Consider the following 27758-nt stretch of genomic DNA (forward strand, 5'->3'; position numbering starts at 1 on the left):
GCTGATTTTTTATCACTTTTTCAGGAGCAGTGAGATGTGGCATTAAAAACTCACTTTGATAGTGACCTGTGAGAAATGAAAGAAAATCAGTAGAGCGGACGTTTATGGTCTCCGTATTGTTTAGAGAGTACTCGACAAAGCAGAAAAGACTGACAGAATTCCTTAGTACTGTATATTGATAGGGGTTCATAGGTTCAACTTAGAGAAAATATTTCCAGGTGATTAAAAAAACTAAAGAAAATCATTGATATAGTAAACTACGAATTAAGGAGATATTTCTATTACAAAGATTGAGTATAATAGGGGAACTGCTACTTTATAAAATTATTTTGATGAACAGATCGTATGAATTTAAAGGATAAGTGCATATAAAATTATGTTGACGCAACAGATTACAGCTGCTGAAAATCTGAAGCAATACCCAAAGGAGGAAGTCAGCGAGTTAACTATCATCAAAGGAGAGAAATGGACAGTCGACGTTTCGAATTGGGAGCCTTCATCGGAACCCGAAAGGACCCTTGTCCATTTCATTTTATAGATGCTGTCCAACTTGCTGAGTTCCTCCAGTTCATTTGTGCGTTGCTAAAGTTATGCTGATGCCGTTGTCTGATGAGTAAAAGTGGAAAAAGTATACTTGGGCGGAAGTATAGTTAGATCCATTGCCTGAGGCTGTATAGCTGCAGCATATGTAAGGTTTAATTACTGAACAGTATTTGTCTACAATTCCATGTCTGGCTGATACGGCGTGCAAGATCGCGAAGAACAACGTGTGCCAATTCTATGGAGAAACAAAACTGGTTTTGATGGAGAATAAGACGTAAGACAAAAACATTTCCTGCCTCATCACTATCATTTCCTTTCTAGGGATTTCTTGAAGTGGGTTGCAGCAAAGCACTATCGCTTATAGTTTAGTACTATTGACTTAGCTATAGCAAAAGTGGAATGGATCCCATTCCTCCGATATCATTACCCTGACATGTTAAATCTGTTTTCTCACTATAGATACCGCATAACCTCCAAATTGTAATCGACAATTGTTTTCTGCTTTCATTGGCGAGTAAAATAAAGCATTCAAGCGAAACAGTCTTCCGGCCATCGTTGAGCTTCGCCAAAAACCGTAGCTGTGTCGATGAAGAAACGCGAGCGAGGAGGATAAACCTCGTCTTTAATAAGCATAAGCAAGCGGGGGGGGGGGGGGAGCGTAGGCGCGAAGAAATGCGGTGAACGGTGCTCCGATAATCGGTCTGTTGAATACGGCACCACTTGCCCACCATCTCCCGCGCCGCGCCGCGAGCCGAGCCGAGCCGAACCGAGCCGAACCCGGGTCCGCGCGCAAACACTTCGGGGTGGTGGTGGGGAGGAGCGGACTCCACCCGAGCGCATGCGCACTGCGCGCACACAACTCATTACACGTCACTATTTATCTGGGCGCGGGGAGTCAGCAGTTGCAGCGGTCTGTCGGAAGCTGTAGGCTGCTGGGGAGCCTCTCGGTAATTTACTGCGGTGAGGGCGCTCAGCAGAGGATAGAACGTTTACTTCGTTAAATATGATTTGTATCCTCCGTTTTATCCTCAGAAAGGTACGTTTTATTTAGACGCTTCCGAGTTAGCGTATGCGGCTCGTGTCGAAGGTCTCTAATACTTCTGCTTTTCTTTGTTGAGGCGTGAGGAATTCATCTTCTCCCCCCCCCCCTCACGGTTCCAATGACAAGCTAACTTTGCGGTTGTGCTGCTGCATGGCGCCTTGATCGACCGTCCGGGTGGTTGTTGTGAGCTAAGCCCGTGGCCAATCGGCCAGATTTTGGAGGGCGGGGGTGGTGGTGGTCGTGTTGCGAGCTGTCGAGTTTGGTTGAATCGGGTCTCGAAGAACGCAACGGGTTAACTTGTGTTTTAAACGCCAACAGTCGCGGCGCGGTCCCGGGCTGGATACCGTGAATAAAACGTGGGTGGTGGGGGTATCAGAGCCCGTGGGCCGACCAGCCTGCGGTACGGCCACGTCCGCTCGCTGTGCAGACCCGCCTCCCTCGTTCTCTCCTACCTGTCTCGGTGTGTTTTCAGGTTGGGCGATGGCAGGGCACACGGCATTGTTTGGTTCTGCCATTCTCCTCCCGTCGTAGAGGAGGATCACAGACCCTACGAAACAAACGTTTAAGTGCTAGGGAGTGACAAAAGAAATCAAACAGGGGTTCTTTTGTTAGATGGAAGGCCTAGGATACGGCTAACGTTTGCATTAGGTGGCGGTGGGGCAGGTTGAGACTGAGCCGGTGACTTGTTTAGTGGTATGTGCGTGGAGGGAAACGGAGGCTGCCAATCACTCGTTAAGATTGGGGGAACTGTAGTGCGGGGGTTTATTTTCTCTTTTTTATGGGTGAGCTAGTTTAGATGCCTCTAGAGAATGGGCAGAATTCATCGAATAAACGAACGTAAGATCTGCGGCCACAGTTGAGTTGGTTGGGTGTACGAAGAACAAAGCAAAATTTTTGGATTCCAGTTCTGAATCTGCGGACCTTTGGTATTGCGAGGGGGAATGTGGCTAATGGGGGAAATGCGTCAAACAGAAACGGAGACTTTCCTATAATATGGTGTTTTGTCCCGTATTGTGCTTCCATGAGGAAATACGTAATCTTGCAGTCGAACAATCTGTGGATCACCATAGAATTTCGCCATTCTGTAGATAACGTAGGCTATGTATTAGAACAGGCAATACCGAATCCTGGCAAAATTTTGCTGAATTCTGGACTAAGGATTGAGAAGTAAATTCACATGGCGTCAATTGCGCTTTGGTGAATTCTAGAAGCTACGCTAGACCAAATCAATTTCGGGTAGAGAGCATCACCTAGTGTCTTGGTGTATTATTACAAATCACAAGCCAGTAATGATATCCAAAGTTTTCGTTCACGCTGTTGCGTACTTTCAAAATAAGGGTATAATATTTTAACTCCATGTGCATGTAACTTGATTATATTGGAGACAAGCGTTTAGTATTACAACTTGTACGTTAAATTGTACTACTTTAAGAATATGCACAAATTTTTAAAATGCTAGTTTTCATACAAAATAAGTTCACATTTAATGAGTAGGATATGGTCAGCAAGCTATAGTAGTCGAATAGTGTACATTGAATCAAAATAAAGGCAGACGTGGCTAGTTCTTATACAGTGAGTTACTTGAAATGCAGCGTTGAGTCTAGAAGGTTGCATTGTGTCCAGGTGGAAGATGTGCTGTTCCACAAATTTGCATTAGTGTTTATGTTAAGGAAGCCATATATTGGTCAGAGTTTGGAGAGTTAGTGACGGGCCGCTTTAAACTGGGGGGGGGGTGTGGACAAGTGATTGCCCATTGTGATTGGTTTCTTTACTGTTATAGAAACTTGTTCCAAACATGAATTAGCCATGTGTTAAAGTGTAATACTAACTTTAATACAGCATGATCCTGCCAAATAACAATTTTTTTAGTCTTCTATCTTCTGCATAAATTTGCTGCAGTTTCTTAAAATTATTTTGAAAAATTGTGAATTGTTTACTTGAAGGCAAGATGGCAGTGTACATGCAGATGGTGATTCAAATTGGATCCAAGGTTGTGCCCATTATGTTGAGGCTTGAAGGAAAAACCAGCATTTACTGTTTGTATCATTTATAAATTTCTATTAACTTTTTTTGTTCTCCCTAAGGGTTCATTTTTAACCATCAGAGTACTCTTTGCCATTTACAGAATAGTAAATACTTTCTGAATGCCACTATTCCATCCATATTAAAATAAATACTTTCTTGTAAAACAACACATTGCTGGAGTAATAAGTAAATTGGTGCTTGATCTTGGTGTCACCCTTCCAACTAAAACTTTCCATCAACCCTGCCATCACAGTTGCACTCAGCAGCAACTGTTTCTTTGTTCTGTTCAAGCTCGTGTAATGTGCATGTTTAAACCTCAGAAGAGGAAAAGAACTAAATGTACTTGTTGCCTTTAAACTGCATTTGACAGGAAATTACAATTGGGAATGACACTAATCAAACTTGTGTAAACTAATCACAAACAAAAAATCTGCAGATGGTGGAAATCCAAATGCTGGGGGAACTTGGTGGGCCAGGTAGCATCTATTGGGGGGGGGGTGAGGTGAGTACAATTAATGTTTTGGGACAAAGGGCCTTGGCCTGACACGTCAGGCATTGACCTGGGTGTTTTTAAAATACCCTTTGAATTACTTGGTACAAATTAGGATCAGGAAATCATGGTAGCTGATTTTTTTTTAATATTAATTGGATCTTTTTAAAAAGCCAAAAGGGGTAATGTCATTGGTTAGCCCTGCTAATGAGGGTCTCCATTGGTTAGTTGACCATGGATATGGTCTCCTAGCTGTCTAGATATGCAAGCCTGGGCAGTACAATATGGAGAGTAAGCTTGTGCCCTTGTAGCAAGCTTCCCCCCCCCCCCCCCCCACACACACACACACACACACATCTGATGAACCCAAAGGAACAGCAGCAACCAACACAGTTTGGTACCAGTGGCATCGCAGGAGTTGGCAGTCAACATGAACTCAATGTAGGATTGCCTTGGGGAATCCAGCTCTGAATTTTTCCCCCCTCTGGGTTTACTCCTGCAGTCTTCCCCTGAGTGGGTATAGCTGCAAGGCAGTGGAGGTTTGAGATCAGAGTTTTCCTTCTAGATGAGCTGTCAACCATGGCTAGCAAGTCCCACCTGCCCTACTAATAGGATACTAGAACTTGGCAGAAACCTGTGTGGTCCAAGAGAGAACATTGAAAGTGCCATGTGCAGTGGCAGAGCATCAGGTTTGAAAACGCAAACAACAGGAATTCTGCAGATGCTGGAAATTCAAGCAACACACATAAAAGTTGCTGGTGAACGCAGCAGGCCAGGCAGCATCTCTAGGAAGAGGTGCAGTCGACATTTCATTTTATGTGTGTTGCATCAGGTTTGAGGCTGCTTTGCTGCCTTAGCCTGGACAGCTTGCAATTGTTAAGGGGATGATGAACTCCAAATTGTATTAAGACATTTTGCAGGAGAATGTCAGGTTAGTTGCCAGTCACCTGAAACTTACAGAAGCTGGATGATGCAACAAGACAATGTTCCAAAACCAAGAGTAAATCAACAGAATGGTTTAAAAAGAAAATTTGTTTTGAAATGGCCAGAGTGCAGACCTTAACAGCATTGAGATGCTGTGGCATGACCTGAAGAAGGCAAGGTATCCTAGAAATACTGAAGTGGAACAGTTTTGTATTGAGGAATGGTCTGAATTTTTCTTTGCCATTGTGCAAGTCTGATCAACAGCTACAGGAAGTGCTTGGTGGTGGTTATTGCTGCTAAAGGAGGTCTGACCAGTTAGTAACTTTTAAGGGTTCGCATACTTTTTCCAGCCTGGTCTGTAAATAAACGACGAGTTCAATTAAGACATGAAGTACAATTGTTTGTTACTAGTTTAGGCAGATTCTTTGTTATTGTGACTTGGATGATCATACCACATTTTGAATAACTATTGCAGAAACCAAGTAATTGCAAAATGTTTGCAAACTTGCAACTATGTACTTGCAACGCTTATTATTTTGTGTAGTATTAGGGCTCAGACTTGGTGGTGACGGTATGATTTGGAGAAGCCACTTCATTTTCTAATGTACAATATTCACAAGTTTTGCAGTGATGCTTCATTTCATGAATTTGTGTAGTCAATCTTGTGCTAGTGACTATTTTCTCTTTTTTGGAGGTGGCCCTTCACCTTTTCAGATGGTGATCAGGTGTATGGGAGTGAGGGATCAGCTGTTGAGTGGTGTTGCAATGACATTGTTTCACTTAACATCGGTAAGGCTGAGGAATTGATTATGGATTTGAGGGGTAAACAACCAAGGAATCAGAAGTGAAAAATGGTGTGCAGTTTCACGTTCCTGAGTGTCATCTTTGAGTATCTATCCTGGGTGCAATGTATTGATCCAAATGCAAAGAAGGCATGTTAACAGCTGTACTTCATTAGATTTTGAGAAGACCTGTTCTGTCACAAAAAACTGTTGCAAGGTTCTACATGTATATTGTGGAGAGCATTCTAACTGGTTGCATCACTGTCTGGTATGGAGGAGCTACTGCATAAGATGGTAAAGGCTGCAGAAAGTTGTGAACTCAGAAAGCTCCATGATGGTCACTAGTCCCTCCAGCACCAAGGATGCCTTCAAAAGGTGATGCCTCAGAAAAGACAGCATGCAGCTCCATTACCCAGGTCATGCCTTCTCTCACTTCAGCCGTCAAGAAGCAGGTTCAGGAGCCTGAAGGTGTACTCAACATTTTTAACAACAGTTTCTTCCCTTCCGCCATCCAATTTCTGTATGGGAATAAACCCAAGAACGCTAGCTCCTAATGTTTGCTGTTTTTGTGCTACTTTATTTTACAATGCATAGCGGCCTCAGCAAGGGACTTCGAGGCGGATGGTTCTGAGTTCGAATCTGGCCAGATCCCAACCTGGGCGATGGCAGCAGTATCTGCACGGAAGAAAGATCTGGCAATCTCCTTCTGTATCTTTCCATGAAAACCCTATGGACAACTACACTATTTATAGGGTTGCCATGAGTTGACAATGACTTGACAGCACAACTACTATTATAGATTTATATCTTTAATTGGGGAAGTACAGACAATTCTGTCACAAAGAAAGGGCATCCTGAAGGCTGTGTTGCTTGCCTGATGCCTTTGTTTGGGCTATTTTATCTGACTTGCAGTGGGAGGGGAAAGATCCAGATGCTGTGGTCCTTGTGGGTACCAACAGCATAGGTAGAATGAGGAAAGGGGTTCTGCTGAGGGAATTTGAGCAGTTAGGGTCTAAATTAAAAAGCAGAACCAAAAAGGTGGTAATCTCTGGATTACTACCTGAGCCATGTGCAAATTGGCATATGGTCAAGAAGATTAGAGTTAAATGCATAGCTCAAGGATTAATGTGGGAGATTTGGATTTGTGGGAAATTGATAGCAGTATTGGGGAGCTGTACCAATGGGACGGGCTTCTGAACCGTAATGGGACCTGGATCCTAGCAAATCACAAGGGGGTGAGTTCAACAGGTTGGAGAAATATGGATGAAAAACAAGATGACAAGGAGTGAAAGTGGAGTGAAGAAAAGTCAAGTGCAGAAGAGTAAAAGATTACAAGATTACATCATTTTAAAAGCACGGGGTGTAAGAGCACTTTATTTGAATGCCTGTAGTATTAGAAATGAGTTCAGTGAACTTGGGCTCAAATCAGTACTGGGGTATGCTTTAGTAACCATTACAGAGATGTGGTTGCAGGATGGAGAGGATTGAGAATTGAATATACAAGTGTATCAGGTAATATGGAAGGATAGAAAGAAAGGTAAGGGAGGTGGAGTAGTGCTCAAAGATGAGATCGGGGTGATAGTGAGGGACAATATAAGATGTGAGGGACAATATAAGATCTAAGGAACAGAATGCTGAATACATCTGGGTAGAGATTGGGAATGGGAAGGGGGGGAGAAAGTCACTGGGGGTTGTCTATAGGCCACTGAATAATATCAGTGGCACAGTTAAATTTCGGAAGTATGTAAGAATGGAACAGCAGTTATCAAGGGGGGCATTAACTTGCACAAAGATTGGGTGAATCAAGTTGGTCAAGGTAGTCTTGAGGAGGTCTTCATGGAATGCATCTGTGATGGCTTTCTTGAACAACATGTTACTGAACCTACAAGGGAACATGCTATCTTAGATCTGGTCCTGTGCAATGAGACAGGTAAAACTAATTATCTTGTTGGGATCTTCTTGGAAAAGGTGATTACAATATGATTGAATTTCTTATACAAATGGAGGGTGTAATAGTTCAATCTAAAACCAGTGTATTATGTCTAAACAATGGAGACCATGATGGGATGAGGGAGGATTTGGCTAGTGTAGACTGAGAACACAGGCTATATGGTAGAACAGTGGAAGACATTCAGAGCTTTTTCAGTGCTCAAGAAAAGTATATTCTAGTTAAAAGTAAGGATGGTAAGGGTGGGGAGTGCTAGCCTTGGATAACTAAGGAAATAAAAGAAGGCATCAAACTGAACACGTGTGTACAAAGTTGCTAAGACTAGTGGGAAACTGGAAGATTGGGGAAACTTTGAAAAGCAACAAAGTACCACTAAGCGAGCAATAAAAAAGGGAAGCTAGGTTATGAAAATAAACTAGCACAAAAGTATAAAAATGGATAGATGTTTTTGTATTCAGTGGAAAAGGGTGACTAAAGTGAATGTAGGTCCCTTGGAAGATGAAGGGGGGGAATTAATATTGGCTAGCGAGAAAATGCCTGGGGTTTTGAATGACTATTTTGTCTGTCTTCATGGTGGAGGAAATGTCTAACATGCCAAAGAGATGTTATGGATGCAATGGGAGGTGAGGACCTCGATACAATAGTTATCACTAAAGAGGTAGTGCTGAGCAAAATTGTGAGCCTGAAGCTAAATCTCTTGGTTCTGATGGAATGCATCCCAGGGTACTGAAAGAAATGGCAGAAGTTACTATAGAGGCTTTGATTTACCAAAATTCTCTGGACTCTGGGCAGGTCCCAGCAGGTTGGAAGATGGCAAATGTCAAGCCACTGTTCAGAAAAGGATGTAGGCAAAAGGCAAGTAACAATAGGCCAGTTATTTTAACATCTGTAGTTGGGTGGGGGGGGGGGGGAATGCTTGAAGCTGTAATTAAAGAAATAGCAAGGCATCTTGTGGGGGGGATAAATGGATCCATCAGGTAGATGTAGGAGGAATTTGGCAAAGGCAGGTCCTGTTTGACAAACTTACTGGAGTTTTTTGAGGATGTAATGAATGCTGTAAGTAGAGGTCAACAGATAGACATTATTTACTTGGATTTCCAGAGGTGTTTGATAAGATACCACATAATAGACATCCATAAGATAGGATGCATACAGCTGGGGGTGATGTATTGCATGGATAGGGGATTAGTTAACTAATAGAACATTGAGTTGGATACATAAGTGTTACTCAGGTTGGCAATCAGTGGTGAGCAGTGTGCTGCAGGGGTCGGCACACATCTATTTGTGATGTACATTTCACTATCTGGAAGAGGTGACTGAATAGTGTATCTAAGCTTGCTGATACTAAATTGAGTGGAAAAGCAAACTGCTGAAGATAGTCTGCAGAGATATATGGCTAAGTTAGGTGGATGGGCAAGGGTCTGGCAGATGCGGTACAATGTTGGTAAATGCAAGGTCATCCACTTTGGAAGGGGGAAAAATGAGAGGGCAGATTATTTAAATGTTTTTATATTAAAAAAATAGCAGCCTGCTGCTGTGCAGAGGGACTTGGGAGTGCTTGTGCATGAATCACAAGGTTGGTTTACAGGTGCGGCAGGCTATCAGGAATTCAAATGGAATGTTGACCTTCATTACTAGAGGGATTGCATTTAAGAGCAGGGAGGTTATTCTGCAACTGTTCAGGGTACTTGAGGCTGCACCTAGGGTGCTGTATGTGGTTCTGGTCTCCTTACTTGAAGGATATACTAACTTTGGAGGTGGTGCAGAGGATGTTCACCAGGTTGATGCAGGAAAGTTGTTTCCACTGGTAGGTGAGACTAGCACTAGGGGACATAGTTTCAAGATTCAGGGGAGTAGATTTGGGATGGAGGTGAGGAGGAACTGCTTTTCCCAGAGAATGGTGAATCTGGAATTTTCCACCTAGTGGAGAAGTGGAGGCTATCTCAGTAAATATATTTAAGACCAGGTTGGATATATGTGGGGGGGGGGGGGGGGGGGAAGAAGGTAGGTAGGTGGAGATGAGTTCATGGCCATATCAGCCATGATCTTACTGAATGGCGGAGCAGGCTGGGCGGACCAGATGGCCTACTCCTCCTATTTCTTGCGTTCTGACATGCCGGTAATGTTAAACATGGTACTGATTCCAATGTGCTACAGATTCTTTAATAATTGTTTGAACTTTTAGTTGCGTAGTTGGTTTATACAACAGTATTGTGCTGTTCCAGTCGTCCAACTGCAGGAAAGATGCAGTTGAGCTATAGGTGTTCAGAATCCTCCCTGGAATGGAGGGCTTGAATTGGAAGATGAGATTGCTTAACTGGGTCTGTTTTCCCTGGAGCAGAAACTGATGTGACATGATGGAGCATTTGAAGCATAGATGAGCATTTTCCCGTGATGGTTGTGTCCAATACTAGGTGTAGATTTAAGGTAAGAGGGTGGAGGATTAAAGGGGATTGAGGGGCAAATTGTGTATCTGGAATGCTGCCAGTAGAGGTTATTGTTCTGGCTGCCATAACACCTGTGACATCTAGATAGGTACTTGATTTTTGTATCATAATGCTTTGCTTATTTAAGTACAAGGATGTCTGGGTTTGTATAGATGTATTTGATAATCAGCATAAACTAGGTGGGCTTCTACCAAACTTGAGACTTGATTCAGTTTTGTCAGCTGAATTGTTTTTGCTCAGTTAAGCTTGTGCTTCATATTTGAAAGAAAAGGATAACACAACTTGGTTTGAGGGCTCACAAGGAAAATAAAAATTATTGTGCAAACGGTACTTGCCAAAGGCTAGTTCATGTATAATGGTTTGCAATTCATGCCATCTGTGAAAATTGTTGCAGTTAATGTTTTGAACAGTGGTGGCTCATTGAATACAGCAAACTTCAAAATTCACTACCTGAAAAACAACATTGGAGAGAAGTGGCATGTAATCTATTGGAATCTTTTGCTGAACTAATGGAGCTATCCAGATCTAATTATAAGACTTCTGGTCACCTGTATAGCTGATCTGGAGATGTGTGATAGCTTCAAATGTTGCTATCTGATTTGTTAAGCACATAGAATTTCATTTTTAGAGGGTTGTAATGCCCAATTCAGTTCCATATTCTGCAAACTTGGATATTGCAATATATAAAAATAACTGGCCAGATTTTTGTTCCAGATTAAAATAACACACTCAAAAACACTGTTTTCATAATGTATTCTCTTTGCAGTCATCTTGTGCAGTTACCTTAATTTATTGTTAAGTGTTAGTGTTGGTTCGGCATAGCCAAGAAGGGCCAAAAGGCCTGTTTCTGTGCTGTAGTTTTTCTATGGTTTTCTACTGCAGGTCAGTGGGCCTAGGCAGAAAATGGTTCGGCACAGCCAAGAAGGGCCAAAAGGCCTGTTTCTGTGCTGCAGTTTTTCTATGGTTTTCTATTGTTCCTTCCCCAGATGGGTATATTATGGAGAAAGACTGAATGGATTGTTTGCTGGTAGTAATTCTAGTGCTTCTTGGTGTCAAGTGATGCTGCTTGTATCCCATATCACCACCTGAGCCACCCAGATCTACAGATGGAGCAAGACAAGATGCTGGAAGAATTTAGCAGGCCAAGCAGCATCTGTGGATGAAGCTGGGTAGTCAACATTTTCCTCTGTAAATACTACTTGTCATGAGTTCCTACAGTACCTCTGTTGCACTGGGTTTCAGTATCTGTAATCTCTGTAGCTGTACTATCTTAGTAACGTCACAAGAATGTCTACATGAGATTAAAAATGTGCTCAAATAGTTAAAATGTTTTACTACATGTTCATTTTTTTAAAAATAAAGGCTCAATTGGATGGTAAACAAGGGTTTTAAAAAGAATTGGAGGTATGAAATGATGAATAATAGCACATTAATGTGTTTTTTCTTTTTGTTCTGTTTAGGATAATATGCAAGACCAAGGCAATAGAAGCATGTGTCTATAGCCTTGGTGTACTTTTGGGACTCCTCCTTTCACCAGCTGCAGGCCTAATTTTAGTCAACACCATTCAAGACTTGCCCTTGCTGGATTCGTCATTATCTGCCTACATTGTTACATAAGTTACTTTGCAGAATTTTCTTAAAGCTGGATCCAGAGTTCCTGAAAAATAAAAGTGCCTTCTCTTTTTGAAATCTATTCCTTAATTTCAGAAACAGCAGTATTAAGTAAGTCTTGATGTTTGTAAATGTTCTCCCTAGAGAGATGGTGGAAATAATTTTAAAATAGTGCAAAGTAACTTTATCCTTGTTTAGAAAATTGTATTGGTTTGATGTTTGGTTTCTTTGATGTTTAGAGGTACTTCTAATGTGTTTTAGGAAACAGCAATAGTATATAATGCAAGGATTTTTGTGTGCAACAAACTGGTGCAAAATTAAAGTTTATTTTTCCACTTTGTAGATGGCATCTTCCAGAATTGTATCTATGGATAGACTAGCAATTGCTTTTCCTACATAGTCTTAAAGAATTAACAATGCTAACCTGAGATGTATTGTACAATTGTGGTTCAATAAATTGCATGTAATTAGCACTGGTAATAGGTTACTAATAAAAATGCTAGTTGAAACTTGGGAATGTTCAAATTTTGCTTGCAAGTTTTATTACACCATGTAAAATAGTTGTGTTAATGGTTTGTGCTTAAAAATTTGAATTGAGCATCAGAATAGTGTTTCCACTGGGGGTGGGGGGGGGGGGGAGAGAATAACTGACTTTCCTACTGTGCACCTTAAAAGTTTGAAATAAAGAATTTTTTCTCTGTACAGACTGTTCACCCCACCTCCACACCCTGGTTTGTGTGTGTAATAAAAATTCAGTCATCTTGAAATAAACATTATTCTGTAATAGAAATATCCTACATGTTATTTTCAGTGTCTGATTTCTTTACATCACCTGTACTGAAGCAGTAATTATTAATATCTAGACACTGACTTGTCACAATTACAGTAGTCAAACTTTGATTTGCATGGAAAGTTCCATAAACTTGGAGGGATAGAAATTCAGCTAAATGTCTTGTTTTAACAGGTTTCCCTGCCCACAAAGAAAAGAAAATGATCCCTAATGGGTATTTAGTTTTTGAAGATGAGAATTTCATTGAATCATCTGTGGCCAAACTCAATGCTCTAAGAAAAAGTGGACAGTTCTGTGATGTGAGACTGCAGGTATTCATAATACTGAGTGAATGAATAATTTGAGTGTTTATTAGTTGATATTATGCAGCTAGTTTAATCAAGTTTGTATTTAGCACTATGCCCCTAATGTGTTCAAAATTTGAAATTTAAAGGTGACGGTAAGGCTTTTCATGTTCCTTCAGCGCAGTTGGTCCTTCTCACAAAGAATGGGCTTGCTTTTGCACCATATCCAACCCAAGTTCAGTTTGCTGACACCTCATTCCTGTAGCTGGTAAATGGCTGGACAAGACCAGTTTCAGAATGTGGGTAGATGGGTTTTGCTGGCTGAGTTCTACTAAAAGTAGAATCTGTACAAGTTTACAAATTACCGTTTATTTGGGTGGGGGGGGGGAGGTGAAGGAAATTTAAGTTTTGGGGTGGAAGCCTAGTAATTTGCTTCCCACTACTTTAATCCACATAAAATTCTGCTCATTTATTTCCAAATGAAGCACAGATCCTTGCAGACTTGTACTCATTTTATTTGTCTAGGCTCTTAATCAAATAGCTGACATTAATTGGATTTTATTCCTGTAGCTATCAGCATTGGCTGACCAGTTCTCTTGAGTAACTTTCTCAAGTGCCCTCATCCTACGTGATGACTTGGTCTGTTCCATTTCCACGTCATTAATATCCCCTTATAAAAATAGATACCAGAAGGACTGGTCTAACTTTAACTTCCATTTCGCCTGTCTTTAAAGCAGGAATTGAGTGGTATTTTCAATTTAGATTCATTCCCAGTTATTTTTCAGGGGCTCCTAATAATCTTCAGTGGCATAACTTTTTGTTTTATTAAAAAAAAAATGCCTGGTTTCTTTAGGCAATTTGCATGTAAATTTTTCTTCCATCTTGCTTCCTCTAATCTACTTTTGACTTCAGTATTCTGCTGCAGGGCATGGGAGCTGTGTCAGCATCCACTATTGCCTTAATTTGACCCATACTGTAGTGATTATTTATAGTGCTGTTCCTATATTGAGACCTTTGCTTCTCTGGTTATAAATAAACATTGGTCTGTATTGTTGATCTCTGCAGTACTTAGCATGTCTTTTGGGCCTGGGACTCAATGGGAGCATGGACATACACTACTCCTCAGTGTAGGAGGGGGCAGGGTCACACTTACCAATAATGCAATTGTTGGAAAGTGTCTTAACTTCATATTCCAGGCCAAATCAGAAATGCAAAGGACAACACTTGTAAAATTAACAGTTCTAGCAAAGGGTTTCATGGACTCTTAAGTAAGCAGAACCTTTGAATATGTCTATAGCTAGAAAGCTACAATTGAAATTGTATTCCCTGTGGATACGAGGGGTAAATCTGAAGATGGATACAAGTGCAAGGCTGAGTGATATTAGCCATTAGCATGTGATCTTTGTAGGGATATTGAATGATATCTTTTGAAGTCAGTAAAGATAACTTGTTTTTAAACTGGATTTTTACCAGTTATGCCTGTTGTGGCATAAGAGGCTGCCTCATCCATCATGCCAACCTTTTGACACTCATCCAAGTACTATTTTCATGTCACCCCCTTTACATGCTTCAGAAAAACTGCAAGAATGTAAGAACTATAGAATAATCATCCAGTGTAGACAACAGTGTGGGACAAGTCCTTTGCACTCTCCCCAGTGCACCCACATTCTTCAGCTTCACTTTTTTTCCTCCTGTTACTCCTCCAGAAAGGATTGATTGGTGAATTGTTTAGTCCACAAACCAATCCACATGTTTTTTAAAAAAAAGAGTTAAGTCACACTTGAATAACTTTGCATGTTCATTGTCTGGCACACTATCTCAGGTCCTTGGCTTTATGGATATTGACATCATTCCCTAGCACCCTTTTTTTAAGTTTCAGGGAGTGGGGGAAGAGAGAGTTGTGGAATAACTGATTCCTGTCTGAAAATGCACTATTCTGATGTGCCAAATTGCTTCCCTAAATTGAAGGGAGAGTTTAAAAACCCACAAGTTAAAGAAAATGCTCCTATTGTCCAAGTCATAATAGCAGCACTTGATAGTCTTTGGTATTAAGTGAGCATGTTTGAATTCAGTGGCTAGTTTCAATCTTGTCAGTGGTTACATTGAATTTGCCCTAACTGCAAGTTACTTATTTATTATGAATTAGGAAATTAAATGCACTGAAAGATAAAATGAAGCATGTAGCTGTGGCAAAAGATTACAAATTCCTCAATATAAATTTTCATCATAAAGTTAATGCAGAAGTTATTAATGCAGGTGTTTCTCATTTTTAGGTCTGTGGACATGAGATGCTGGCTCATAGAGCTGTCCTTGCTTGCTGTAGCCCGTATTTGTTTGAAATTTTCAACAATGATAGTGATCCCCATGGATTTTCTCATGTGAAATTTGATGACCTCAATCCGGCTGCAGTTGAGGTGTTAATGAATTATGCCTACACTGCACAGTAAGTATGTCTATATAAAGTTCTTAAATTGTTTCAAAGTAGCTATAATTGCAAACTTAAAATTGTTAAAACAATAACATTTGGAAGCCATCAATTCTAAGATTTATTTACACCTTAGTTTTTTTGTGGCAATATTCTGCTTTATTTTCCTGTTAGGGGTTTGCAAACCCCTAATATTTCAATGGTAGATTCCTGAGATTGCATTGGACAGCTTGATTGAGACTTCTTAACTCTTTGGTGTTTAACTGCATTACTGTCTGATTTTGGTTTTTAAACTTCATAGGAATGAGTTGCGCAGAACCCATGTCTAGGCTGATCAGAGCAGTGAAAAATTGACTCGTTCTGTGATCGGAAACCTGAGATTCCTCCTTTAATAAAAGCAATTTGACATGACAAAAAATTGAAGCAGTCATTGATTTGTAATAACATTTAATCTGTGAATGTACTTGCTGCAGTAATCAATGTATTGATAGTTTTCTACTGCTAACTAGTTACACTGTTTAATCGGCATGTAGATTGAACTGGTATTCAGGGACTTCATCTGACTTGTGGGTTTAAATTCTGAAATGGAAACATGTATTTATTACTTTGCAGACTAAAAGCAGACAAAGAACTTGTAAAGGATGTATATTCGGCTGCCAAAAAATTGAAGATGGACCGGGTGAGACAGGTATGTTTGTGTTTGTATAGCTGATCTGAGATTTTGGGCAAAATGCTTTACCTTTTGGCAGTGGGATTATCTAGCTCGCACTTGTTTTGAATAAAATTATTTTATTTCATATTTTAAAAACTAATCACTTCATGTTCATAGTTGGACTAGGTCAGCATTAACCATCAATTTGTCAAGTGAGTAAGTAAATTCTGCAAGTCACCCTCAAACATACTGTGAAGTTTATGAGCATTCTACTATGACTTTGCACATACGGTGGATTCCGATTAATTGGCACATCGGTTAGTAGAGGCATCTACTTTATTTAGTTTTTAAAGAACAAAGACTAATCAAGGAAAATAGCCAGGACTCCCTTTGTTATTTGGGACACTATGCTGCTTAATTGCGACAGGAGACTTGCCGAAGTTTCTAAGTAGTGTCAATTACATGTTTGTTTTCAAAAAGCAGTGATTTTTATCACTGATAGTTGGCGAGCAAAAGAAGTAGTAAGACAATCCAGAGCTGTTTTGCTCACTGTGGTTTCAAGCATTCAGTCTTGGAGATGCCAGAAGCAGCCAGGAGTGCAAGTGAAACAATTTCACTATTTCAGGTTAGGAACTATGAAGAATTTGAAGGTGGTAATAATCATCTTGTGTGATGCTTGGATTGGTTCCAGACAATGCTAGCCATGTTCCAATGTTTCCATTCCCAACGTTTGTGTTATGGAGCAAGACTTTAACTTAGAAATTAATATTTTGGATGTATTACATTGTGCACGTATTAGTGTAACTTCAGTGCAGTTGATCTTTATCTTGAGTGAAGAGAATCTATTCCCAGAAGGTGTTTAATTTTCTGGAAGTTGATCACAGGGTTGGTGAAATGTAAGGTGGGTATTTCTGTTATGAGATAGTGGGTGTGCTAATTGCTAAATGAAGAATACATTCTTAAGGACATGAGAAAATTGAGTCATTGATAAAGCCGAATCCATAAATTGAGGATTACCTGTATGCGCATTAGATTATACTGAAGCATTGCCCTTTTCCTGTCCTGTGCCAGCCACTCCCAGCCAATTTAACCCCCTCCCCCCCCCCCGTGCATGTGTTCAAACACACAATGCCCACTCCTAAATTCCTGTGTCTGAAAAGTTGTGGATGAACTCAAGAAATACTCAATGTTCAAATAACTTGATGTAGAATTTCAGATCACAGTACGAGTCCTAGTGTGTACGTACCCTCACTCTCTCTCTTTCTCTCAATAAGTATCATCTTGCCCTGCTTTTTAGGTCTGTGGTGATTATATACTATCCAGGATGGATGTCCAGAACTGTATTTCTTATCGAAATTTTGCCAGTCGGATGGGAGATTCCCGGTTGTTGAGTCAAATTGACAGTTGTATTCAAGAGAACTTGTTGGAGATATCTGAACAGGAGGAATTTTTAAAACTTCCACGATTAAAGGTGAAGTTTGAGATGTGTTAAATTAATTTGTCTGATTTCTTTTTTTGTTTTTCAAGTCATGGCACAATTTTGATGTATAGTTTGAGTTGCTTCTTGGTTTTTATATAAAACGATCTTCTCTCCATTTTCATTTTTTTCACCTTGTGTTAACTGCATTCAGTATTCATGTCATTTCTTTAAAACTTGACAAACCAGTTTAATTGAATGTATCTTTTCTCAGTTGGAGGTGATATTAGAAGAAAATGTATGCTTGCCAAGTAATGGTAAAGTTTACACAAAGGTAATCAACTGGGTGCAGCGTAGTGTCTGGGAGAATGGAAAGAACCTGGAAGATCTGATGGAAGAGGTTAGTATCAACAGTTATTTATGTTTATATGGAGGCTTATACCTATGACAGTGTGATTTTTTTTAATATATAAAAGAACTGATCCTAAAGAATTTAAATTTTGCTGTAGGTGCCCCTAAGCTGAGAAAGTGGGGGTGTGAAGGTGAGCAGTATAATTTAGTCTTTTTTCCTGCTCTCTGCTACCTTATTTATGATTTTTTTTTATAAAGCACTTTGTTTTACAGTGTAGGAAAAGCTTTAGAGAAAGGGAGAAAAGGTACTTTTTTTTCTATGTTTTAATTGCTTTCTTCCACAGCTAATCCATATGAGTAAGTACAATATTCTAATTTCTCTCCTTCCCAATTGATTTTTATTTCCTTAGGTTTAATCTAACAAAACTAGGATACTACAAGCCTGAAGAAAATGGAAGATACTGCGAGGGTAGTGGCTCATAACGAAGCAGCGACCTTTCCCTAAAGTCTGCAGAATTTTGCTTTGGGCAAGAGTTGATTTAATTGTGTTTGCTCCTTTGCAGGATTAATAAGGTTACTTAAATTAATGTTATGACAATCTGACTAAAATTGCTTAATATATTGGTAATTTTTTTTGGTAATGTTAAGAAATAGATGCTTGGAGGGGGCGGAAGAAGGACACAGTAAACTAAGCAGAGAACTTTTGACTTTTGCAAGACTGAATTATACTCTATCTGCAAAAGCTGTGAACTTTCAAACAATTGAATGTACAATTCCATGGGTTTGTTTGTATTAGCAATATGAACGTCTGGTTGGCTGTTGTCAGATCAGTAGAATTTTACGACACAGAAATGGATATTTAGTCAATTGTATCTATGCTTCATGGGCTTCCTGAAACCTTATTTGATACTGTCAGATAAATTTCACCTTTGTGCTAGTTTGGCTGCTGCTTACAGGGTACTTCACTGCTCTACCCTTCAAATCTAGTTCTCAACTCAGTTCAGATTTGAGCTACTTGCAGCACATGTGCTTCCAAAGGTTCTTTTGGAGATTAAAGCCATAATCTGGTTTTGGCATATTCAAGATTTGGGAAATGATAGTTATAGGATTTATTATTCAAAACAAACTATCTGTATCTTGTTACAGATTTAGTCCTGGATCCAAATAGATTTACATACGTGGCCTACTTGTCTTTGCTGCTCCATAATCATACCCCATTTTAGTATTTTGTTTTCAACAGGAAAATTATTAGTTCCAGTTGATGCTAATCCCTAACCTAATTTGGTACAGAAACTTTTGTTCTTGGGTATAGAAACTTTTTGGGTGCAGGGAAAATGGGTAGGAAACCTGCTTAATGTTGCACTCAATTCTGAAAATGTTTTAACTTCAGATTTTGGAATTTTTGGCACTAATATAGCCTAAAATGAGAACACATACACAAAGCTGTTTTTGAATATATAACCATGTTTAATGTGCAAGATGCAGTGCTGATCTAAATGTACTAGTTGAAGAGAACTGTACATACAATATACCTGCACAACATGCTGATTTATTATAGCACTCCTTCTCCATTTACACTTTTTTCATGCACGTACTGTTCCCATCCTGTGTTTTTAAAAGAACTGCTAGGAACCTTGTGCAAAACCCCCTGCCATCCAGGGGAGGATTCCCAGCTGTGAATCTCCCACATTTCACTGTGTAAAGGCTGCATCTGCTGCTGGTGTCGAGCATGTTGATGGAACTAGTGTGACAGCTTAGCACTGACATGCAGATCAACATCACCCTGGTCAGAATAGCAGATGGGGTCCATCGCTTACGATTGACTACACTGCTTCTGTTGAAAGACTAGGTAGATCATTGGATGCTTGCTGTAATTGAGCATATTACCATTTGAGAAATCTCCAGGAAATTAAGGAAAATGGCAGCATGCATGTACCACACAAAGTGAGAGGGAAACCGTAGCATTCAAGTAGTCCAGCAACACGGCCCACACCAGTTGCCAACAATGGCTCAGACTCACTGTGAATCCTGAGTCCCCAGTCCTGGTACTGAGCAGCAGCAGTACTTGTTATTTGCAGGTAGCCTCGCTATAATAAGCCCTGGGCAAGGTCATTGATGTCTTCAGATACTACAGTAAGTACATGGCAAAGGGAAAGACAAAAGTTTGCTCCAAGCTCCCCAAGCCAGATAAAAGTGACAATCCATCAGAATAATTCAGTGAGGAAATGTAATGGACCTGAACCATTTTGGTTGCTGTAGTTCTGGCTGCTTGTAAGATCTAACCATGGGTGAACATTCTCGACGTCTTAGTTGCAATCAAGAACCTGTTCTTTGTAAGCTTCTCGGCTGACCAACATTTCCAAATGCATTTCTAATTAATGACAAAATGTAGGTTCTTTTCGCTTTACAGCATTACATGGCTCATGACTACATAGATCTGTAATACAATGAATTTTGCTCCTCATGTTTGGCTTTGTGTATATTGGCGCGGTAGCAAATGATGCCTTAGAGGGCTTGAAGAAAATGCCTTTAATTTGTGCTTTACATTTCATCAGCATCTAATTATAGGCCATAAATTCAGACACTAGAATTTATGGGTGGGTTGAAGAATAACTTTTCAAAGAATACTTTGTTCATTCACCACCCTCATAAACATCCTCCCCCAATCAATTCTCTGCACAAGGAAGAGATCTTAATATCATTAGTTTTTCTGCATTTCTTGCACTTCCTGTTTCTTGCAAAATTTCTTCCTAGCAACATCGAGTGTGAGCTCTGCAACATAAAAGAAAACACCTTGCTTCATTTGTTGGAGTGAATTTCTTGTGCCTCAGGTTTCCAAAGCAATCAAGTGGACAATGGACCAGTCATCCCATTATTTAGAGTGGACGGCCACCACTGTGCAAATGTCTCTTAATTTTCTATCAGACAACGGCAGACCACCTCAGGAAAGGAGAAAGCTTCCAGCGCTGAGAAGCTAAATGCAAACAGGAGCTTGCATAACATAACTTGTTGCTATGGAAACAGTAGCCACATGGGTTTTTATTGCTGTTTTGCAGGTTCAAACCTTGTACTACTCTGCTGATCACAAACTGCTTGATGGGAGCGTACTAGATGGACAGGCTGAAGTGTTTGGCATTGATGATGACCACATTCAGTTTGTACAGGTACTGAATATTAATGGGTGTACATAGACACTAAATGTCAGGATGGTACATTCAATTATCAAATTGGTCTAGCACAGAACTTTAGTAGAATAACCTGAGTATACATTAAGGAATAAAACATAGGATTTGGTGGTTCACATGAAGTTCTACAAAAGTGTGTGCTCAACCAGGCCATGGATCCCTTTGTGATTGTGAAAATGGGACAGCAAGTAACCTGTGGAATGTTGACTGGTGTTGGCAGTCTTGATGTTGCTTATGGAATTTTAAGGAAAGATTATGGGATAATTCCTTAACCTGTAGAAATATCAGACCTTGTGTTGGCAGCCCATCATTAGTATTCTCTGATATTAGATGGAACTATTGAGGTCCAGTGCAGATTGAAAATGCATAAACTGTGCATTATGTTTGTTACCTATTCGCTGGCATTTTCTGGCCTGTGTTTGTCCATCACTTTCTCTCATTCTCTGAGACCAGGGGTTTAATTCTGATTTATCTGACATTTTAGCACAGAACACATCTGTTAACAAAGGTTTTTTGCAGAGTTTGCAACTTCTTTACCACAGATGGGTTTGAGGAGGTGAATTAGAATCTGTTAGACAAATTTCTTGTCTATGATGCAGTAACTGGTGCATCAGTAAGAATATGGTGAAGATAGTAGCTGAGTACAAGTGCAGCCTAGCTAGGTTTTCTAGCTACTCATTTGATTTTGCAGAAGAAATCTCCGCGGGAGAGCAATCACCGGCACATATACAGCAGCACTTCTGGAAATCTGTCTACTCAAGTGCAAACAAACAAACATGAGTGGAAAATCATTGCCTCAGAGAAAACGTCAAGTAAGTTTATAATTCCAGTGATTCTGATTTGGAATGAAATGTTTATACAACTAGTGAAGAGAACACTGTTCTGCCTAATGTTGCCAACAGAGAGGGCTGTGGTTTAAACTGGGAGAAAGGCAAATTAGGCCTCCCTGTCTGCCCACCCTTTTGCAACATTTGTGTTATTACAATAAAGTAGTTGTGTTTTAATACAAGTATTGCCACGTACTCATTGGCAATTATTTTGCTTTATAGGCACTACTTATCTATGCTTGGCTGTTCTAAATGGTGTGCTGTGTGTCATCTTTCTTCATGGCCGCAACAGTCCTCACAGTTCACCTGCCACCACTCCTTGTCTAATAAAGAGTATAAGTTTAGAGATTCAGGCTGAAGATGATAAACTCCTGTCTCCCATGCAGTACGCTCGCTCTGGTCTCGGAACAGCAGAGCTGAATGGCAAACTAATTGTTGCTGGTGAGTGTGAACATTCCAGAAAGGAATTGCTGTTTTTAGAGGAAGGGTGATACGGGGATGGTAGAAACTATTTCTATTTTTAGGTGGTTTCTCAGAAGACAATGGAAATCTAGTACAACATCACCTACTAGTTTTGTATAACTGGGTTGTTTGTTAATTGCTTGGTCTTTACCCACGGGTTTTTTTTGGGGGGGGGGAGGGTTGTGTAATAAAGGAGTCTTAAACATGGAAATATAGCTCCACTATCAGACAGCAAGTCCAGATGGGCACAAAAATCAGCACGGATGGGCTGGTCAAGTGCTTATTTCTGTGCTGTAGTCTTTCCACTCCAGTTGCCTGTCTAAAAGGCTTTAAAATGCAGTGATTATATCTACTCCCACCTCTGGCAGCAGGTTCCAACACAGTCAAGTTTGTCATATTCACAGGTGCAATGAAAAGCAGCATCTCAAGTACATGCATTAGATAGAAACATAAAATTCACAAGAAAAGTTGTGCAGAACTATAGAAAAGAACATAATTAAATCAAGTGCTGTAGAGTAAAATGGTCAAGTGAGTGCTATTACCGAGGCAGCGATTAGGGTTGTGTAGGTTCCATTTGCTGTGTCAGGAATGAAAACATTCCCCTTGTCCCCTTTTTAAACTCCTTCCTCCTGCTTTAAATAAACATTTGCCTTTTTAATATACCCCTATCATGGGAGGGTTGGGGGCAACATCCTGGTGAATCTTGACACCTTCCAACCTAACTATCCTTCCTATAGTGTGGTGGGCAGACAGCACTCATCACTCCTGCATGTGGGTTAACCAGTGTTTTTCGAAGTTGCAACATAACATCCCAACTTTGTTCGATTCTCTGACATATGAAGGCAAGTGTACCATATGCTGCTTCACCATCTTATCTGTGTTGCCACTTTTGGAGAACAGTGTTTGTACCCCTACAACACTCTCCAGGCACCCGCCATGTACTATGTTAGTCCTGCCCTGGTTTAACTTAAACAAAGAGAAACAATACTCTGTTCCTCAACATTTCTTAATACTAAACCATTTTCTGTATATATCCTTTCCCTAATTGACTTTAGAAAGTCCATCACCTTGGACTTGTCTTGATTAAATTTGAGAAGCCAGTATTCCACTGGATTTCCTGTCTTTCCTTTGCAGTAATCCTATTATGAATGCATTCAGCAACTCCATATGAAAACCCATATGATTACAGTATTCTGTTTATCAGCAGCTTATTTCCTTGAAATAGTTGCACATACTATGTTTCCACAAAATGTTCCTGTAAATTCAAATTGCTCCCTGTATCAACAAACAGTGATAACTACCTACTACAATTATTTGTGCTGGAGAGAAAGCTAAAGAGCCAATGGTTTCATTGCTGAGCTATCTTAACACAAGTATTTCTAACTTGATGTTTTAACATTATACTTTAAACCTGTATTTGTCTATTCTTTAGACGTGCAGAGAACTTGCCCTGTCTTCAGTTTGAAAATTGTACTTTGAAGCTGTGTTCTGTGGTGTAGAATCTTGTTTCCATTGGTATTTTCAGGCTAAAGATATAAGTTGTTAAATTGACTGATTATTAGGTGGCTATAACCGTGAGGAATGCTTGCGAACAGTCGAGTGTTATGATCCCGCAACAGATGGATGGACTTTTATTGCTCCAATGAGGACACCACGGGCACGGTTTCAGATGGCAGTGTTAATGGTGAGTGATTAGAAATTTTTCCAAGACAGTATGAAGTAGGAGCAGGAGTTGGTCAAGCTAAAGGAGTTGCCTCTAGCTTGATCCACTTTTCAATAAGAGTAGCTGAATAAATTCCCCAATTCTTTTTTCCACCCTTTCACCATTACACACTGTTCCCTTGACAATATTTCAGCCATGAATATAAATAAACTTCATATAAATTAATTCCTCTTTAAAAAGGCTTAAAATCTACAATGCATTCTTCTGTTGTAGGGTCAGCTGTATGTAGCCGGAGGATCTAATGGCCACTCGGATGAGCTTTGCTGTGGTGAAACTTATAATCCAAATACTTGTGATTGGACTCCAGTGCCTGAGCTTCGTACTAATCGTTGTAATTCAGGTAAGTATTCATGACATAGTCACAGGTTCGAAGGTACAATTTAATGTCAAATGTATACAACATACATCCTGAAATGCTTTTTCTTCTTGACCATCCACAAAAACAGGAGTGCCCCAAAGAATGAACAATAGTTAAATGTTAGAACCCCAAAGTCCACCCCCCCGCTTCTCCCTTCCATGCGTAAGTGGCAGCAAGCAACAATCCCCCCCCCACCAGCAAAAAAAAAAGCATCAGCACCACCACTGAGCACTCAAGCGTGAGCAAAGCAATAGCAAAGACACACTTGCAGTTACCCCCAAGGACTTTGCATTTCACCCGGTATTCAACATACAGCAGGTTCTCTCTTCCCCCTAATAAGGGAGGAAGAAGTCTCTATTTTCACAGCGAGTGAGGAGACATAACAAACAACTCACTGGTTTACAATGTTAAAAGTCTGTTACGTCACTTTTTTTGAGCTCTGTGCCTGAAGATCACAAAGATCCCGGGTCTCCTGGCGTGACACCGACCCTCGATCCTCTTGCCTCCAGAGCCCCAAGATCCTAGGCTTTGGAATTTGACCCAGACTCTTGGACCGAGCCTTTGCCATGCCGAGCAACAGCCAATTATGGAACTCCAAGAGCGGGTCCCATTCCTCCAATGAACCGTAGACAGCATGTAACTGCAGGTCAGGGTCTTCAAAACAACCCTGAAAGGGAAAAATAGAGATTAAAGATTGAAATAGAGCTGTTTCTGAAGATGCAAGCAAAGTTGTCGCCGTTAGGCGCCATTAATATCCTAAGCATCGTTGATAGAATAATTGATTTCCTGATTTGTTTAGTAACTGATTTTTGGTTGGTTGACAGGTGTATGTTCACTGAACGGAAAACTATATATTGTTGGTGGTTCAGATCCATATGGACAGAAAGGATTAAAGAATTGCGATGCTTTTGATCCAGTCTCAAAAACCTGGACAAATTGTGCTCCTCTGAATACACGTATGTATGATTGTACATTAAACTAACAGACTTGTAGTGCTTTCACATTTTAAGTATGTAGGGACTTAATCAGAATATTAATTTTAAAATCTTCCAGTGCTAAATGGCTACTTTCACTTTCTAGCGCCATTTTATAACATGTATTCCCAAACATCATTGAAATATTAGGTAGACATCAGGCTGCTGTATGTGAACTGGATGGTTACCTATATGTGGTTGGAGGTGCAGAATCTTGGAATTGCCTGAATACTGTGGAACGTTACAACCCTGAGAACAACACTTGGACTCTGGTTTCACCCATGAATATGGCTCGCCGTGGAGCAGGAGTGGCTGTTCACAATGGTGAGAATAAATGTATTCTCGTGTCTGGATTTTTATCAATTTATTGACTTGGGCTAAAGTCAAGGAACAAATGCTGAATTGATTCATTTAGTTATGCACTCAAGTTTATTTTTGAGGAGAGATTTGAGCAAATTGGGCTTGAACATAGTTAAGACCTTTCATAAAATGCTTATGGATCTTGATGGAATTGTGTCTCTCACGCACTCTCACTTTCAAGGAAGAGGGATGTGGGATCAGCATAGAAAATCAACTATTACCATTTGCGGTAGATTCTGTGAGACTAATACCTGATTCCTGTTGCTTCGAACAATTCAGCTTCTGTGCACCATCAAAGCTGAGCTTGAACTAAAGCAATGAAATAGTAGTGGAACAACTCTTAACAGGAGGCTGCTGTTTGGACCCAGAATGCATGTGTGAATAAGGGATGATTGGAGCTGTCCTTTTTGTCTGTTTTCCTTTGGCTTTATTCCAGCCTCAACTTTTATTTCATGGGATGGATCCTGGTGGTCTTTCCTGTTTTCATCAGGAAATGTTGACGGTGTTATATGTGGTTCAGCTTTTTCTTAACTTCCACATGTGAACATTTGTACATGCAAATCATGAACAAGCTAGAGGTCAGAATCTGGTGCATTTGACCTTGTATTATTGCTGGGCTTGGCAGTCAAGTAGAAATACAAATAGCCTGAGCTTGGGGCTGAATGCACATTGTATTTGTTTCCCTAGCTTTGCCAGGATTTTATTTTCCCTCCCTCAACTTCATTTATAATGTAACCCTTATTTTTGCAGGAAAAGTGTTTGCTGTTGGGGGTTTCGATGGAACCCATGCACTCTGTTGTGTTGAGATGTATGATCCTACCAAAAATGAGTGGAAGATGATGGGAAGTATGACATCAGCAAGGAGTAATGCTGGAGTTGCTGTAGTAAATGGACTCCTTTATGCTGTGGGAGGCTTCGATGGCAATGAGTTTCTGAACAACCTGGAAGCATATGATCCAGAAACCAATGAATGGAGCCCATGCACCAAAACAAATATGCCCAGTTTATAAAATTTTGCATTTTCTCAGCAGCTTGAGTTTAGTGATTTGTGTTATACTTTTTTTTTTGCAGGGGTTGTAATGGGAAGAGAGACTGTTTATGGTTGGATGTAGGTTTCTAGAACAACTTGAAGCATGAAGTCTGGATTTTTATAGTAACATAAAACTTCTTTGTGTTTGCTTATAATTAATTTGAGCTGTATATACTATTATCCCAAGATGTAGGTATGTTTGTGTATTCCTAGTGGGTATTTTGGTTAACTGCAAACCTGATATGCAGATTTTTGTTTCAAAATTTGGAAAATAGGAAAAAGTGTTTATTCAATGGAGCTTCCCCAGAATCTTGTTTTGCATCGTTTGCACATTATCTCATCATGAGGTTCTCTGGTTTGAAGAAATACAATGGTAATCTTGGGGTTTGTAGGGGAAGGGGTGTGACAGGAATGGAGAGCAGGATCATATTTCCTATCTTCCCATTTGTTTTTAAATCCTTCCTTGGGGTTTAAACAAGTCATGGATAAGCTGACCAGCCTGCAATTAGAGCATTTTTTTGTTTGTTTTGGGTTCAATGTTTTATCATCTTTTATAAACAATTTTTATACTTGGATGAATATAAAGTAGAAGAAAACGATTGTTTGGAAGCATTAAACTAAAAGCTTACAGTTAGAATTTGAAGTGCCAGAGTGGAACATAATTCTAGAAAGAGCTTTTCAATGTTTGCCTCTGCTATAACTTATTGTACTACTCTAAATGCTCGAACTTGACAAGGGTTTTCAAATGTGTACTTGTATTAGGATGGATTAGTGAAGGATTAAGGAGCACCTTTGTGAGAATCAAATGTTCCAAACTATGTAGCTAACAATCCTAAAACAATAGATGACATAGGCAATTAAATATTTGAACTCTTGACTTTGTGGAATTTGTGTTTCTTTTTAAGTTCCTTAATCAAGTTATAAGAACCATTTAGTTTGAAATTTTCGGTTCATTAATCCTGCAGAAGTTTGTGGCACAGAAGCCATAATCCACTGGTTCTACAGTATTTCCCAATATAAAAGTAAATTTATTATCAATGCACATGCATCGCCATATGCTACCATGAGGTTAATTTTCTTGAGTATTCAATATAAATACATGAACATA

General features: G+C 39.9%; 1 protein-coding gene across 2 annotated transcripts; it reads left to right on the forward strand.

Moving 5' to 3' along the window:
• Positions 1 to 461: 461 nt before the first annotated feature.
• Positions 462 to 27527, forward strand: ivns1abpa (influenza virus NS1A binding protein a). 2 transcript variants are annotated; one of them, XM_072274000.1, is made up of 15 exons: positions 462 to 817; positions 11662 to 11923; positions 12777 to 12913; positions 15160 to 15329; positions 15924 to 15999; positions 17261 to 17434; positions 17655 to 17780; positions 20788 to 20895; positions 21608 to 21728; positions 21966 to 22184; positions 23768 to 23889; positions 24142 to 24268; positions 25111 to 25242; positions 25411 to 25584; positions 26371 to 27527. In XM_072274000.1, exons 3-15 carry the CDS (start codon positions 12803 to 12805, stop codon positions 26628 to 26630), a joined length of 1920 nt encoding a protein of 639 aa, XP_072130101.1. In that variant the 5' UTR covers positions 462 to 817; positions 11662 to 11923; positions 12777 to 12802; the 3' UTR covers positions 26631 to 27527. The 2 variants fall into 2 exon arrangements, with proteins under 2 accessions (XP_072130101.1, XP_072130100.1); XM_072273999.1 differs by lacking the exon at positions 462 to 817 and adding an exon at positions 1417 to 1579.
• The last annotated feature ends 231 nt before the right edge of the window (positions 27528 to 27758 follow it).

Source organism: Mobula birostris, chromosome 12, assembly GCF_030028105.1.
Source record: "Mobula birostris isolate sMobBir1 chromosome 12, sMobBir1.hap1, whole genome shotgun sequence".
NCBI lineage: Eukaryota > Metazoa > Chordata > Chondrichthyes > Myliobatiformes > Myliobatidae > Mobula > Mobula birostris.

Coding starts and splice junctions, on each gene's coding strand:
- ivns1abpa (XM_072274000.1), top strand. CDS start 12,803: ATGATCCCTAATGGGTATTTAGTTTTTGAAGATGAGAATTTCATTGAA. Junction 21,729..21,965: donor TGCCTCAGAGAAAACGTCAA/GTAAGTTTATAA, acceptor TTTGCTTTATAG/GCACTACTTATCTATGCTTG. Junction 22,185..23,767: donor TGGCAAACTAATTGTTGCTG/GTGAGTGTGAAC, acceptor ACTGATTATTAG/GTGGCTATAACCGTGAGGAA.